The sequence below is a fragment of the Amphiura filiformis genome, chromosome 11 (genome assembly GCF_039555335.1).
Source record: "Amphiura filiformis chromosome 11, Afil_fr2py, whole genome shotgun sequence".
In the NCBI taxonomy this organism is placed as follows: Eukaryota; Metazoa; Echinodermata; class Ophiuroidea; order Amphilepidida; family Amphiuridae; genus Amphiura; species Amphiura filiformis.
Window position 1 is genome coordinate 32,404,170 of NC_092638.1, and position 17,633 is coordinate 32,421,802.

General features: G+C 36.9%; 1 protein-coding gene across 2 annotated transcripts in view; it reads left to right on the top strand.

Moving 5' to 3' along the window:
* LOC140164736 (polycystin-1-like) overlaps positions 1 to 17,633 on the top strand; it is a 65,705-nt gene that overhangs the window by 5,396 nt on the left and 42,676 nt on the right. For both annotated transcript variants that reach the window (XM_072188090.1, XM_072188092.1), the window contains exons 5-13: positions 656 to 793; positions 3,429 to 3,635; positions 4,609 to 4,844; positions 5,226 to 5,373; positions 7,301 to 7,410; positions 7,834 to 8,757; positions 10,882 to 11,032; positions 11,638 to 11,806; positions 16,457 to 16,641. In XM_072188090.1, coding sequence (XP_072044191.1) covers positions 656 to 793; positions 3,429 to 3,635; positions 4,609 to 4,844; positions 5,226 to 5,373; positions 7,301 to 7,410; positions 7,834 to 8,757; positions 10,882 to 11,032; positions 11,638 to 11,806; positions 16,457 to 16,641 — 2,268 coding nt within the window. The remainder of the gene's footprint in view (positions 1 to 655; positions 794 to 3,428; positions 3,636 to 4,608; positions 4,845 to 5,225; positions 5,374 to 7,300; positions 7,411 to 7,833; positions 8,758 to 10,881; positions 11,033 to 11,637; positions 11,807 to 16,456; positions 16,642 to 17,633) is intronic.

The following is a 17,633-nucleotide window of genomic DNA, read 5'->3' on the forward strand; positions in this document are numbered from 1 at the left end:
TTCTATTCTGTTCATTACATTTTGTAGAATATAATGTCAATTTCAATAGTTGTATAGAGTATAAAATCTTTTAAAATCTCTGCCAATCTTTGTTCTTCTCCAAACCCTTTACAGCCTCACCCCAGACCCGGTCTACGAAACCTCAATTCCCGCGCTGTTCAAGTTCCTTTCTGACGGCTTTCACTGTCCCAGAGATCATTTTATCCATTTGCCTCCTCCATCTGGAATTATCTCCCTATTGTCAATGCTTCTTCCCTCCAGGCCTTTAAATTGGTCATTCATTCCCACCTCTAACCAGTTCGCCGTAATTTATTTTTTGTTTTATTTTATATTATGATTATATCTTGATTATATGTTTTTTCTGGTAATGTTTTGATTTTAATGTAAGGACAATCCTTCCATTTATTGTGTTTTAAATATTAGACATGCCCGGCCTTGTGCTAAATTCAATCAATCAATCAATCAATCAATCAATCAATAAATAAATAAATAAATAAATAAATAAATAAATAAATAAATAAATAAATAAATAAATAAATAAATAAATAAATAAATAAATAAATAAATAAATAAATAAATAAATAAATAAATAAATAAATATACAAATACATTAAAATCGTAGCTCTTGATAATAAAGACATCTTTCTTAATGTAGGTCTGACGGTATCCGTGGATCCGATGGTGATTGCATTCGGTGATTCAGCTACTCTAAGCCTATCCGTAGCATCTGGTAGTCCAGTGAACTATATTATTGACTGGGGCGATGGAAATGAAGAGTCGGTATTACGCCAAGGTAAGGCAGTCAAGTAGTGTATTGGTGTTTCACGATGCTAGTTCGAGCCCCGGCGTAGTCCCTGTTTTGTTGAAATTCCGTCGAGTAAAGAACTAACAGCTTATTGTCTCGGTTATCCGAACGAGAACTTGGGGACCTGATCCTGGCTCCTGGTGACGGCGTATTGTGATGTGTACAGTGTGGGCCAAAAACAACTTTACCCAATTTCAGAGAGTGGTTGCTTGAATTATAGAAGAGCTATTCATGATAATGTTACATATTCTACATGTATATCTGTAACATATGTAACAGTGTGAATTGTGTACCCAAGGCTGAAATGGGTATGTAGGCCTAAATTGCCAACATTTGTGTGGTTAACCAATGGCTGAATCACTCTCTAGGTCTAAAAGACCATTATGAAACACTTACGTACTGTTGACACTCTCCCTTTCTTTTTACATTGAAAGTGCTGAAACATGAATGTATATAGTTCAGTTTTGGGTGATTCGCAGTAGGATCTGTGTTCGCAGCGAGCGATATTTAGTGTCTATGGCGAGTGGGAAATTGCTTGAAATTGAGTTTGGGCGAGCGGTGGCGAGCGAGAGTGATCGCTCGCCTAAAATGGCAAGGCCTGAAGAAAGTTGTGTCACATTGTTGAACCGTTGCTGAGTTTGATGTAGGCCTATATAAATATGTGAGCGACGCTAACGCTAGTACTGTACTGTACAGCCAAGTCAATTCAAAATAAGTTTATTGTACCTGGTTTTCAAGTATTTAAACTGGCGTATAGCATACAGTAAGCATTGACGCAAGGGATCAAAATATGTGAGCGAGTTTTCGTTTTAAACGAAGGATGATTCTGCGAAGGTAGCGAAGGTAAATTGACACATTGAGTCATATGCGCATGCGTCAACCTTGCAATTTCGTCGTCCTTCAGTTTCCAGGACACTACTTGGGGCGAATCTACGTTGTTGTGAAAACGACAACTTGTCGACGACGGTCGTGGTAATTCATTTGCACCGTCGCAGACGAAAACAAAATCTCACTGATGTACATGTACTCAAAGTCAACGACGTGATTTACTCCCTTTGTACACGTCAAGAAAACAGTTTGCATCAATAAATTTGCTACATTTATGTGTCATTGTTTTTCACGTAATAACAGTTGTTTATTTATTTTCTTGTTTCAGATTGCGTCGAATTTGTTGTATATACCGATTGATTTTTAACATGTAGTATTTTCATCTCCTTGTTTACTGTTTCGTTTTGTTAAGGGCTGGGGTATGAACGTTTGGATAGTATTTATTGTGGGACATTAGTGCACATCAAACATATCGAATTGCATTTTGAATACGAAGAATGTCCTTCTGATATCAAATAATTTTGATTTTTTGAAATTCGCAATGTAATACACATTTTATGGCAAATGATTAAAAATTGATATTTTTGATATTTAACAGTACTCGAAGTAAATTTTATAAATCTGATGATTTATACTTAAAGTGTAGGTGGGATGAAAAGCCGACGATCAATTGAAAATTTTGACCTTTCGTATTGAACATATGAATTTTTTCCCAAAACACCAAAACAAATTAGGTCTTTTGGGGAAAAAATCCACATCTTCAATATGAAAGGTCAAAATTTTCAATTGATCGTCGGCTTTTTCTCCCAGCTACATACACTTTAAGAATATATCATTAGATTTATCAAATTTACTTCGAGGACTATTATATATCAAAAATGTGAAAAATATAAAATTTTAATAATTTGTCATAAAATTTGTATTATATCGTGAATTTCAAAAAATGAAAATTATTTGATATCAGAAAGACATTCTTCGTATTCAGAATGCAATTCGATATGTCTGATGTGTTCTAATGTCCCACAAAATACTGTCGAAACGCTCAAAACGCTCATTCTAGATCCCTTAATGTTATTGTCAGTGTTATGTTGGACAATTGGTTTCATTTTACTGTCATCAGATTCATCAAACTTAAGTTTTTATGAGCATTGGTTCCTAAAAAATTAACAAGTATTATGTTGTTTGGCCAAATGAAACATAGCTTAATCCTAATCGTTTAGTTAGTTATAACTGGCAATAAAAACCCAATTTAAATATTTTTGCAACTTGAGGGAAAATGGTTAAAAAAACATGCAATTTTGCATATTTTCCTTACAATTTCAGTCACAGACTTGGAACAAGTCTAAACACTTAAATTTTTGAGTATAGGCTAAGAGTTAGATCGTAAATTTAATATCTGATTTTGACGTACTCAAATGTTGCATTTAGTTTTATGGGGGATGATACTTACTCTTTAACAGATATTTTTTTATAAAATAAATTGTGATTCGTTATTGTGTAATTTTGCCCTAGACCAACCCTAATGCTATAGGAGCCTATGGCATAAATATTATATACCGTTACTAAATTCATACTAATATAATCATAGAATAATACGTGGATCCTGGGTTTCCTACCGGAAGTCAGTTTCACCAAAATTCCTTCCCACAAGGTAATGGGCGTATTGCATAACAATTATAGATATATACAAGCTTATACAATACGCATATTGTATTTCATGGAGGATTTTCGGTTAAACTGAGAGACTCCCAGAACCCACGTATGCCAAGCTTACTTCTTCCCTTCTCCATTCCAGCCACATCGTTCGACGAAGCCGATACCATAACGCACCCATTTAGCACCCAGGAAGGCGATTTAACCATCAATGTCACCGCAACCAATCTGTTGGGTACTGTCAGTGAAGAGACAACTATTACGGTACTGAAACATATTAATAGAGCTGCCTTTAGCGTGACTAGTAATAGCCCGCAGGTGCATCCGTGTTTCCCATGCCTAACCCCAGGTAAGAATCCGGCAATTAAGAATCTAACGTCCATTACAGTATCAATCAATCAATCAGTTCCATTTATTTCCTAGCGCCAAATCAATCACAAAATGTTCAACAGCGCTCATTAGCTCAAAAAATACTTATGATAAGCATCCTGATGTTGGTGGCCCTTCAGGAGCTTCCTGGCCGTTTTTTGGCAATTTTGCTACATGGGATTTTTCTAACTTTTAAAACGATTGTTTTGCACCTGCCCTCTCCCCACCCAATGCCCCTATGACTCCACGCCACTGTTTCTTGGCTCAAGAAGTTAGGTACCACGTGCATGATGATCTAAACTCCCTTTGAGTAACTCGAATTTGTAGCATAATATGAGTGATGTCAACTGGAACTTGTCCATGACGTGCTCGTATATGCAAGTGCGAGAATTTTGTAATCAATGCGTTGTTTCATGGGAAGCCAGTAGAGTTAAATGTAAAATAAATAAATGAAGATATTTATATAGCGCTTTATGCCGTAAACAGCCTCAAAGCGCTTTACATTTATTCCGCCGTCATTAGAATATGTCGGAACCACGTTTGCAGCCTACAAGTGGCGCAGGGTCCATCAGTACAACGACTGTGACTACCCCTAACAGCTTCCCATTGCACCTGGGGGGGGTGAGGCAAGCGAGGCAAAGCGCCTTGCCCAAGGGCGCAACACGGTGGTGGGACGGGGAATCGAACCCACGCACGTCGAGCAAGCTCTCAGATTATGAGTCCAAGGCCGTAACCACTGAGCCACCGTGCCCTCATTTAGGCCTATGGGTTCTGAAGTGATGGTGTCAAACTTTCCTGAAGATCAGTCTTGCTGATGTGCGCTGGACATTTTGAAGAGTGGTCTGCAGTTTCTTGCTTATTCTATTCCCAGTAGTATATAGTAGTAGTAGTAGTAGTATTGGTTTCAAATATTCTTTGCTTGTAATATGTATCTTTGATGTGCTTTTATTTAGGAATAGTGGGAAACATTACGTTCACCGTCACAGTAACAGCTCCCGATTTCGGCACTGATCCATTGATCACCCTTAGTTCTGGTACCCATGACAATTCAACAGATATGCCACTTTATTCCCTTCAATCCGTTGGAGACTTTCACACCGTAGATCATTCTATTCGATTTCCTGGAGTATACGATGTCTACTATGAAATCTACAACCAGATCAGTAAAGAAAATTTCTATTTTGGTGAGGTAAGTAAAATGATCTATAATGCATACATAAAACTTATTTTACGGATGTGCACAGCAAATATTATCAGTATTTAACAAGGGAAAAACTGGATCAGACAAAGAGCACCACTTCCTAAGTAATGTATATGACCCCTTCCTGACAGATAATACACACTCTACGAAGGGTCAAAGCCGGAGTCGACTTCTTAAGTCACGTATACGATCCCCTCCTGAATGATAATACATCTCCAACAGTCAGGATACGTCCAACCGGAAGTGATGATCAATCGTCGTTATTCTGCAGATGCTTATCGTTCATGCAAAACACTAAATCTTGAGTAAAGTTCTGGTTTGTTCAAAAGAAATTTATTTGGTATAGTCAAAATTGTTCCTATTCTGCAGGTCTCCATACAGACCGTAATCCAGGGTTTTGCAATCAAGCCACGCTATCTTCCTGAACAAGCAGCTGCACACAGGAACGGACACGGACCAACCGAAAATCTGTTTCCAGTTCATAGACCCGTTTACTTTGTTTTCGAGGCGCAGAGTGGTAAGTAGGGGTGACATTTGCATGCTATTTATACTCAAAAGTTATCAATGAATTATGATGTTTCGGACTTTTAAGGCCATGCATGGTTTTGGATCACAATAGTTTTCCACATGTCAGAAGCATTTTAAATAAGTGCATATTGGTAGAATATCCTACCTACCATGTGGTTCAGAACTGTTTAGCGTTGAAGTTAATGTTTACAGCTATTGAGACTAATATGATTTATGGTTATTCTCAAAGAAGTGAAACATTGCGGCCCTGATTTGGTAAAACGATCTAACTTGAAATTTGGACATTTTGAGATAAATCCATATCTTGGGTAATGTGAGGGCGCTCTTTCCATTGGTGACATCCTCAAATCACCACCATGCCACCAACTAATGAGATTTTTATATTTTCTAAGACATCAGATCTGTTTAATAATTTATTTTATTCAAAAAGAAAAACGTCAAGTGTTCAAACTTAAAAGCTCTTTTTCTCGAAACAGCGATTTTAATTTCAAGTTAGATCATTTTACCAAATCAGGGCCGATTGATAGGAAAAACCCTCAATCATAGATGTGACTCGCTTGCTTTGTTATTTAACTTATTCAAATAAGCAAGGACCACTTAAAAATACTCTCAAGTTGATATTACTTACCTTGTCAAGTATATAAAGTATTTAATATGAAAATAGTGTCATGAAAGCAACATTTTAGCCCATCCAACAAAGATAATGTTTTGTTGGCTCAACCTAATACGGTTAAGTCAAAGAAACTCCTTTTTTTCTTTTATTAACATTACTATTATTTCTTGAAGTTGCAAAAGTTCTTCGAGGCAGTTGCTGCAAGTCAAACTAAATGAATTAACCCAATTTAACCTTAAATATTCCCATTTTGCCGAAACCAAGTGAATTATACTCACTACAATATTTCGTCCTTCACATCGGAGGACAGGTATTTCCAGTCTTTAAAAAAGAATCGTAGACGTGACTTAGGAAATATGTCCCCAGTGAGTAAAATTCAAATGATTTTGCAAGCAAAATAGAAACATTTATTTTAATCAATAAATCTAATGAATTTATTCAACCATCTTAACCTCTGTTTGTACGCGCAACGCAATTATTAGAGATGTGGTTGCATTTCTCAGCTGTCTTTACTCTAAATTTTGCAACGGTGAATGTAGTTGTGAAAATGGTTGAACCGTTTGCTGCACTCTCTTGATGCTACGTACTTTGAATAAACCTATGTACATGCAGTACTTGTAGTGATATAATTACCATTAAATGGCCATATGTGTCAAAATTTTGTCTTTTGGTAAAGCGTTCGTAATTGTATGCACACAACACAGGGGCACTCACAATAGGCAATTGACTCCTACTGGTAGCGCTGTGTTGTAGATATAGGAGCTGAACAATTAGAAGACAATTTCTTTGCTCTTTATACAAATTACACTATGTATTTTCGGGACAATTATGTGTTAGTGTACTAACACATTGTCCTGAAAGTATGTGTTTGTATTTTCGGGACAATTATGAGTTAGGTCAATATAAATAGCCAGGAAATAACTTTTAACAATAACGAGTCCTTTTTCCAAAAGACAATTGACACCTATGACTGTTTTATTGGATTTACATTGTCATATATACACTGTATGTACACAGGTTTATTCAAAGTACGTAGCATCAAGACAGTGCAACAAACAGTTCAAACATTTGTTCACAACTACATTATCCGTTGCAAAATTTAGAGTGTCCATGGACTTCACTTCTACCAGGAAGGAGCAACACACTGGTAACTAACTTAGCAAGCGAGTGTGCGAATGTTGTCTCATGGCGGAAAAATAATCTAGTTTACAAACACTAATTGCATAAGAAATAAAATCCGCACCCAAAATGATTCTACAGTTGATAATACTATTTTTACGAAATGTAATTGTTTGCATGGCAGGTTCTGGTATAACTATCACTGTCGATGACTATGGTGACGGCACCCCTGCTGGTGATACTGTATCGTGTGAGAGTATAGATGGATGTCAGCTTTCACATAAATACGCCTCGGTAAGGATTCTATTGTCGCCAAAATATCCAACCCAGTTTTATTGTCTAACTACATTTGAAGCTGATCATGCTTGTTGATTAAATGAATGATATTCAAGGTTTTCCCGAAGAATATTGCAGTAGAAATGTTAATTCAGCTAAATACTGCGTGTTTTGTTTGGTTAATGCAGTATTTTCATTTTATGGTTCAGTGAAGAGAATTCCTCAAATAAATGCACTTTACGCTGTCTAGTTATTTTAAATGTGGCAAATGATTTGCCACAATAGCAATGTCTTTTTAACCAGTGGAATTTGCGTAAAAGTTTGATCTTACCAGATCACAAATTTATTTGAGAAGTTTCGATATCGATAATTACAATATGCAAGATATGCGTCTCTTTTTCTTCAAAATAATCTTCAAAACAATGTTTTTATGCACTTTAGGCGGGCACTTACACGATAACAATGACTGCAACTAACGATGTTAGTGATGTTGGCAGTCCTACTTCCGCTTCGGTAACCATTACTATAGAAGACAACATCAAATGCATCACAGTGACCGATGTTAGTATTGGGGTAGCCGCAGGTGAAGAGAAACTGCTCGAAGTAGACATATCCTCAATAGGAACCGACTCATGTCTTGCAGTTGATTACGAAAACAGTGGAATTATTAACGAGTTCTATGGCCACCAACCGACATGTGCAGATCATCCAGACTATGATGCTGCATCCTGGATATCCGCAATTCCAGTCGGTACATTTTCTCTAAGTCACATATATACTGAGAACGGCAGTTACAAGTGTAAGATAACGGGTTTCAACAGAGTTTCCGAGACAATCGTTGAATTCCCGCTTGGAATCACCCCTCTAGATTGCACAGTACCCATTCTTACAATGAGTGACCATCACGCTAACGTTGATTATCCTAAGAAGCTCTTCAAATCTGACCCTGTACAGCTTGAAAGTTTTACACAGTTGATTTGTCCAGTTCTGGCCAACGGAAAACGGTGGAAGATTGAACCTATGGATTGCGATACCAAGGCTATTCTATCGTCGCATTACCTTGATACTCCAGGTAATCCTTATTACAATTCTGATGCCACAAACACCGCAATCCGGATTCCACCGCGTAGCTTATCGATTGGTTGCTATAAGTTTACCTTCGAAATGACAATTGATTCGGATAGTACGGACGGTGTTGTCCTGACGAACAGCATTTCACAGTATTGTGAAGTAGAATCTGCTCCATTAATAATACGGTTGGTTTGTGGTCAAACTACAGGGTCTGTGGTTGGCTATGGGGACACCATCAATATGTATCCACAAGACTGCTCTTCCGATCCGAATCTTCCAGTTGATGCAGACCATGTGAGTATTAATTGGCAACTATACTTTGATCAGCTCGTAATCGGCGGGCCTTATAACAACGCGGATTAATATCAAAATATTTTGTTTTAAGTACTTTTTGTGACATCCCGCTAGAAGCATCACGAATTATAAATTCAAGTTCTATACTTTGTCTACTTCTTCCTTTAGCACACAAAATAAAGAACAAACAGGTCAAGTAATAGCACTTTTAACGTTGGTCTACTTTTCGGCGTAGTGGTAAAAGCCTAACATTTCCCGCCTATTACGAGCTGATCAAACTATAGTGGTTCTTTTTATATGAGCTCTCTTTATTATAGATGTACTTCAAAACCTTAATATACGATTTCGGTCAATTTTTAAATATCATTAGTTACACTCTGTGGAAAGTTTTCTGGTCATGTTAAGGTTAGTCAGTGGTTTATTCATGTGCTTGATTCCAGAAGGGCGTTGTTAAGAACAGAAGCAGCCATGCAAAAAGAATAAACTCCATGCGTATACTTTATTATCATGATAAAATGAATCTTCCCAGCCCTCTATACTGTTCGCAAAAACAGTATGTAGGCCTATCCTTAAACCAGACAAATTAAAGCCATATTATAACATTTCCATAAGAAATAGAATTGTATTTTATTGGTATAAAATATTAGTTTTCACTGTCAGATTATTATGTCCTCTTTTAATTTGGGCCCAAACAGACGAGGCAATACAAAGAAAATCGCTATTTAATACCAGCGCATATGTCGCCAATGCGAGCTACCATTCGAACGTGAGTCGTGTCGGCTTTTTTGATATGTCACGACTGCCCGCACGCCATGTACGTACTGTGCTATGCACATGTACGCGTTCGACTAATATTTCCATCGTAATAATAAGACGACGGTTCCTGCGGTTTATTCAAGTTCTCAAATTTCAACAAAACTACAGCACCTAAAGTCTTGATTTTTGCAGGCTATGTTACTTTCCTAAAGTATATAACAATCGTGTAAAAAACAGAATTTTGAAAAACAAAATATTGGGGCGTCCTCATCGGCAAATGTTATAATATGGCTTTATGTAAAATGAAAGAAAACGCACTTGCTATCTGAGCCGCTTAACTGCGGTTTTCTATAGGAGATTTTTGCTCTGTTGTCCTAAAAACGCAATGAATTTGACTGAATCCAATTCGGTGTAAGTGTGTGTGAGACATGTGTAAACATTAAAAATATGCCAAAAAAATCAGGTTTGAAAAAAATGACTAAACTCATTTTAAAATATCATGCATTATGAATTTAATGTACTTGCCTGTTCTTGAGATAAGCCTATCAGCAAAATATTTAGAAAATCGAATTTAATTTAATTTAAAAAAATTAGAGCAGTTTTGAATTTTGACCCCTGTATAAACTGTGACCTTGGAAATCTTGAATGGTCCAGGGTGACAATTCAACCCCTCCCATCTCATTTTCTACCACCTATAGAATAATAATCAACGAAGAAAAACACTTAAACCAGTATAACCATGTACCCTGATAAAAACAATAGTCCCAATTTGCATCCAGATTATATGCAAAATTTCCTGCTCGTTTTACACTCATCTTAGTGTGCTTCAACTATATTTATAAATACTTATTTATAAATACTCACATGACCACCAACACGCTGCCATAACAGCTTGTAGACAGTAAGTCTCGAAGTGACCTTCTACACAGCGGGTTGTCTTTCTGTACATTTGAATGCAAAGGGGCGAGGCGGTAAAAAACACGAGACTACTGTGCAGCAAATTTGTCTATTTTGTTCAACTTTGTGATTACATTGTAAACGTTTCCGTTGATAAATATCTTTTCCGTCGGCAAATACTTTCAATATGTTGTTTTTGATAACATATTACAAATTCAAAATCCCCCGTGTGTAATAATTTTGCTATTCAGTTAATACTTTAATTTGATGATATTTATCTAAAGAGTTCCTATCCTTTTCTGTAAAGTAGTCAATAGCATGAGGATTTGGTCACGCTGGTCTTGGTATGTCGTGCCCATGGGTCACGTGTGTATTTATAAATACGTATTTGTAAATATATAAGCTTAATGTAGACCTATCTTAACCATTAAAGGTTTTTTATTACATTCTAAAAATCTTTTTTATTTTCAGGGATTTGCCGACGCAACGTTCGAATACTACTGCAAGCGATCCTATGAGACATTACGGATTGGCGATGACATGAATCTGGACCCCACGCCGATACCAATACCAGAGATAGAAGCAAACATCACGGAGGATATGGGAGGATGCTATTCCACAGGTAACACACTCTATAAATGGAAAGCGAGTGAAAATCCATTCCTTTAGAGTGACCTGAGGGACCACTCTGGGGTGGGTCGTTTCAACTACTACTACTACTACAACAACTACTACTACTACTACTACTACAACTACTACTACTACTACCACAACTACTACTACTAGTAGCCTATAACCTAAACCCTTACCGTAAAACCTAACCTTAACCCCTAAACCTAACCCTAAACCCTAACCCTAAACCCTAACAACCCTAAACCCAAACCATAACCCTAACCCTACTTTTTTTACTTTTTACCCCACAATTTCTCTCATTCTTCGAGCCCTGCCCTCTTTCGGGGGCTATAGGTTAAGCTTGTTGGATATCAATATTTCGCGGTTAGTGCTTCTTTGTAACCCTGTGGGGCAAACTAGTTTGATATCCATATTTCGCGGTTAGTGCTTCTTTGTTTAACGGAATAAATTAGCTGTCCATTGATATGCGACACGATATGAACATGTCACAAATAATTTGAAATAAAGATGTTTGAAAAAAGAACTTATGATACGTATTCAGTATTTATTCTCAAAACATGGTTCTCTATTTTCTTGTTGTTTGCTGAAACGCAGGTGCTGGTCGCTTAGACCACTCTGGTGGTTCATACCAGCTACGTACAATAGGAATGAAGGTCAACGTCACCTACGATATTATAGTTAAAGTCTATAAAGGCAATCAGGAAGGAACAGCCAGACAGAGGGTCACTATAAAAGAAGGAACCTATCCTCAACCGACAGTGACGTAAGATGATTTCACGATATTCTAATAAATTATAATAGAGAGGTTGTGCTAATTATTGAGCTATTACATTTGAAGACATGAGCGCAAGAAGACCGTAAGTCCACTTGGCCCCTCAACATGTATACACTAAAGTTACGTATAGTTTCTTAGGGTTTTATAATGTTTAATACATGTTCCAGGGTGAAAACATCATGAAAGGTTGTGGAAGATTTGTTTTGGCCCCTGAACATTTATTAAACATTATCAAACTATAAGAAACTATACGTAACTTTAGTGTATACATGTTCGGGGGCCAAGTGGACTTACGGTCTTCCTGCGCTCAGGACTTTATTTGAAATCCATGCATCCCCTGGAAGACATGATATTAAAAGAGCCTTTGAGAGATATCTTGAGAAAATCAAATAAGAACAGTTGGCTACATTTTGATGGACTGAATACTTAGAGAGCCTACCAAGCAGTAATTTTGCCGACAATATCAGTGACACTCGTATTCAATCCCTGTATAAAAAGTCACTTTACGGCAGTTTGATTGACACATTGCATTGAATTGCATATATGTTAAAACTGGAATTTGACCAAAATTTAGGGCGCAATTTGTGTAAAATCTCACAATGCCCACCCCCTTAATCATCCACACAGGGAATGCGAACATCAAATGGGGTTACCTGAATGTGTGAATCCGCTGTGTGAGAGATAAAAGTACTGCCTTCCATAGGGGTATATAGATTTTAAATAATAAAGCCCATATCATACTATCCCGGTGACGAGACACGTGAAAGTGACGTCACACGCAAATGAAACGGCAACTCTGAAAGCAGGTGTAGCAACGAGGAAACCTGACGTCTCTGAACATGAAAGTTAATGTTCGATACCGGGATGGATGAATGGCTGCATTGTTCTTGTAAAACAAAGGGATTGCATAGATTGGTGACGTCCATTTCATGCTCGCGTCTGCGCGGGAGATAACTAGCACAACCTCCTATATGTCTAAACCTTGGGACCCGGCCTTGGGAACTGTTTCCCTAGACGTAGTGATGGACGGACATACGTTTGGGCAAATCTCACAAACGTTTAACCCCATATTTTGAAAATTGCAAATTACACAAAATACAGCAACGTTTCTGAAAGACAACGGATTTTGTTCTCCCCGTACTATATTGCTATCATACAAAATCAAACACTTTTATACTGACAACATACATAATATGTGACACGTTTACAGCTACTTTAACAATCTGTATTTTCTTTTATCTTTATGTAAAAATCGTATATTTTGATTTTCGTTCGTTATACAAAAACATTTGGTAAGTCAAAAGTTTCTGATTACGGAAAAGCTCAATTGCAATAATTTACTGGTTTTACATTATACGTGTTATACAAAGATATGTATTTTCATTTATCTCTATTCATTTTCTTCGTCATTACATAACATCATGATTGAGTCACGTGTGTCATATATTTGTTTTTCGATCGATCAACAGAGTACCCGAGCTCCAACAATGCCTTACGTCTAACGCTACCCTAACCACTAATTTATTAATAGAAAATTTGTTCATTGATTGGTTAAAAGTGCTTTAAAATGTGATTGTTTATAGTTTGATCATCTCGTAATCGGCGGGCCGTAAAACAGTGAATTAATATTAATCAATTTTGTTTGCAGAATTGTCTTGTGGCATCTCGCCAGAAGCATCACGAATTATTAATTCAAGTCCTATACTTTATTTACTTTCTCTAACACGCACAATATACACCAGACAATTCAATTATGTGACCTTAACGTGGGTCTTATTTTCGGCGTAGTGGTAAAATCCTAACAGTTCCCGCCGATTACGAACTGATCAAACTATATAATACACTCTGCAAAAGTGCTATGATATATGCATAGCGAGATGCATAGTTTCTTATCCGGATTCATTTCGTCGCTGGGCGGGAAAACATATAGGTCCGTATGCACAAAAGAGTTAGACCGGGTCTAAAGTCAGACCTGGTCTAAGTGGAATTTAGTACCAGGAGAAAGGACATTTTCCTTTACATTTTCTTAATTATTTTTTATTATTTTTGAACTTGGCATTTAAATCTTTAAAATTTGCTAGCTACTCCTGGAAGGAAATAAGAGTAAAGAACCATTCCTGATGGAACTAAATTCCACTTAGACCAGGTCTAACTCTAGACCCGGTCTAACTCTTTTGTGCATATGGACCATAGGTTCGTGTGCACAAAACAAGTTAAACCCTGTCTAACTTTAGACTTGGTCTAACTATGGAGATTAGTCTTACGGAGAAGGAACTTTTTGGTATTCACATACCTTTCTCTATATATTATTGTACATCCTGATAAATGCCAAAACATACAGCTTAATATTAGATGGGTCCACTTTAGTTTTCCGACGTCAAAGAGTCAAAGAGAAAAAAGACCTACGAAGTCCATAGTTAGACCAGGTCTGAAATTAGACCAGTGATCGTACGGGCCATAATGTGTATTTGACCTTTGAAATCAAAACGTCCTACACAACAAGAACAAAAATGGCTAAAAGTATTGAGTAACTATGCAACAGCTTAACGAACGTTTAGCAAGACTATTTGGCTAAATTGCGACCAACTTAAGAACACTTTTGTAGTGAGCGTTTACTCAAAGTTAACTGTTGCATAGTTACTCAACGACGATTAAAAATTGTAAGGTAACGTTTGTGTAGTGTATGTGAAAATTGACCTAGTAGCCAAAACAAAACTTAACGTATGCCTTCCCGTGTGTGTGTTCAAAGCTATGCCATAGCCAAGTGTGGCCCAGGACTATTTATATTCCATTTTTATCCAATACATGAACAACGACTGTATGTATTTGAAACAAAGTAATATTTACTAACTTCAACCGGTCCTCTCGGTTAACTGGAGCGCTACTATTTTCGGTTTCCAGTCTGCAGTGTGCGGTCTCCAGTGCCCTTCGGACCAATAGAGTCCATCAGATTCAGATCCCGAATGAAGAGCAGTTATATACAGTTTGATCAGCTCATAATCGGCGGGCCATATAACATCGATGATTAATCTCAATATATTTTATTTGGAGAATTGTCTTGTGACATCTCACTAGAGGTATTACACATTATCATTTAATGTCCTTTGCTTTGTCTACTTTATTTAACACGCAAAATATAAACCAGGCAGGTCAACTTTATCACTCTTAACGTGGGTCTACTTTTCGGCGTAGTGATAAAAGCCTAATAATTCCCTCCGATTACGAGCTGATCAAAGTATATATATAATCCTTCATCAATATATTAATGTTAAACATGCAACATAACTTAAACCTGTATGTCCTTTATATAGACGTAGCGTTGGCCTACACGTAGTCATTGCTAGATGGGCCTTGCTTTGTTTTGTTTGAACACACATGAACGCGGCACACATACGGTTTACACGAGCGGCTCACAAAAATACTTTTAATCAGGATATCTGTTTTATCCAAATTGTGTGCTATACCCTACCTTAAATCATGATACACAATCATTACCCCTATGCTTTATGACAATAAGTGTTGTAACATTATGTTCAGGTTTTGGGAATGACATTTTGCACTGTTTAGTATTTTCAATTCATGATCATACTCATGGCAGTATTTCAATTTTGTGTGCTGTACCCTACCTTAATCATATCATTACTCCATATCCGTTATCACAATACGTGTTCTAATTTTATGTACAAGTTTTGGTAATGACATTTCGCACTGCTTGGGTTATCTGTGTGTTTTGAATCTTTGATATAATTCATGATCATTCAATTTTGTATGTTGTACCCTACGTTATACTTACGATACCTCAATTATCATTTTGTAATCATATTTTGTGTTCTAGTTTTATGTACAAGTTTTGGTGATGGAATTTCACACTGTTATCTGTGAACTTTTATATAATTGATTTAATGTTTTTGACTTATTATACACGAATTAAAATGACCTGTTCTTAAAACTTACGTTCATGCGGGCATGCAAACGTGCAACATATCAGTAGTCTCGGTCCTATATTGCACCATACGCTGGCGAAGTTACGTCATAATCGGATTAACTACCATAACAATAGATGAATACAATTTTTGAATAGATCGCTCTGCACTATACAGCAGGTTGAACTCATCACCTGTCTTAAATCATATAATAGATTGAATACAATGCCGCTCTTTTCAAAGAGACTATAATCTTACAGGTGCAAGTGATTAGCATTCCTTTGACATCTATGGTTCAATGCATCGGTACCGCATGAACGTTGTATAGCGGGGCGATATAGTTAAAATTATATTCATCTATTGCTATGGTGGTGGTTAATCCGATTAACTACGTCACTTCGCCAGCGTATACAGATACACCGCCTTTTGATCGCGGACGCTACTGTCTCCAGAAAGCTAAAGGGACTATTCCCAGCAAATATTTTAAACATGTTATATTTTGGGCTTTGGTTTAGATAACATTAAATGTCGGGTTATATAAAGGTCATGGAAACGGTTTAAAACGTTTTGTATGAAAACACAATACAACAATATTTTAAAATGTTTTAAAAATGTTATTGTAAAATATTTTTTGCAAACAATTATAATTATTATTAGATGGGGTTTTCTAACACAGTTAAGCGATGTTGTTCTATTTTGTTTTTGCAATGTCCAGTTGTACCAGCGGTACTCTGTTTGAGACGGCATACGGGGCCATCGTTTTTAATCCTACCGCAGACATGCGTCTGAAAGCTACCTGCACTGTTGGATGTGAAAGGGGCATGACGTACGACTGGATAATCATGGTGAACAACGGATACAGCAAATACCCACTCCCAGGATGGCAAGCAGACGCAACTGGTAAAATACTTAAAGCCATATTATAACATTTGCTGAGGAGGACGCCCTCACTGATTTTTTAAATTCACTTTTTACACGATTATATTGTACTTTATTAAACCAATATACCCTGCAAAATTCAAGACTCTAGGTGCTGTAGTTTTGTCAAAATCCGAGATTTTGAATAAAGCGCCGGAACCGGCGTCTTATTATTACGATGGAATTATTAGTCGAACGCATACACGATGTTCATAACACGCAGTACACACGGCGTGCAGGACGGTGATCTACACAACAAAGGGTCGTACCATAACATGACCGAAGGAGTGGTACGTATTGGCGACATACGCGCTGGTAGTAAATTCCAATTTACTTTGCTTTGCCGTAGTTGTTCGGCTCAAAAATAAAAGGGGATACATCTGACAGTAAAAACTAACATTTTATGTCAAAGAATTGCTAATCTATTTTGTATGATAATGTTATAATATTGCTTTAAATGTATAGAGTTTTGGAGATAAATCTAAAACTGGAACTTGCTTTTTGCAACTTTGCTTTCCAGCGGGTCAGTTTTCTGATGAAGTCCGGTAGTTCCTGACGCAGACAACTGAACCGCTGGACGCAACCAGCTTACAGGAAACATTCATATTGTCCCACTGCATTAATTTTATTCCTAAGTCTCGATGTTTTGAATGTTAAATAATAGGATGAAAACACCAGATATTTGCACACAATCCCAATGTAAGGTATGATCAACTGTACCACATGTGTACAAAAGCCAGACATACAAGGTCAGAAATCCCATTGGGTTGTGGGAATGTCTTTAAACATCCTCTGGGACGCAACGTAGCAAAGTTGCAAAAAGCAAGTTCCAGTATTAGATTTATTTCCAAAACTCTGTTAAAACTACTGGATGACTAAGAACATTCACTCACAGGTATAATTTTGTAGTGACAAACAAAACGTATTCAGTGTTGGAAACTTCGTGTGTTCACAAAGATAGAAATGATGTCTTT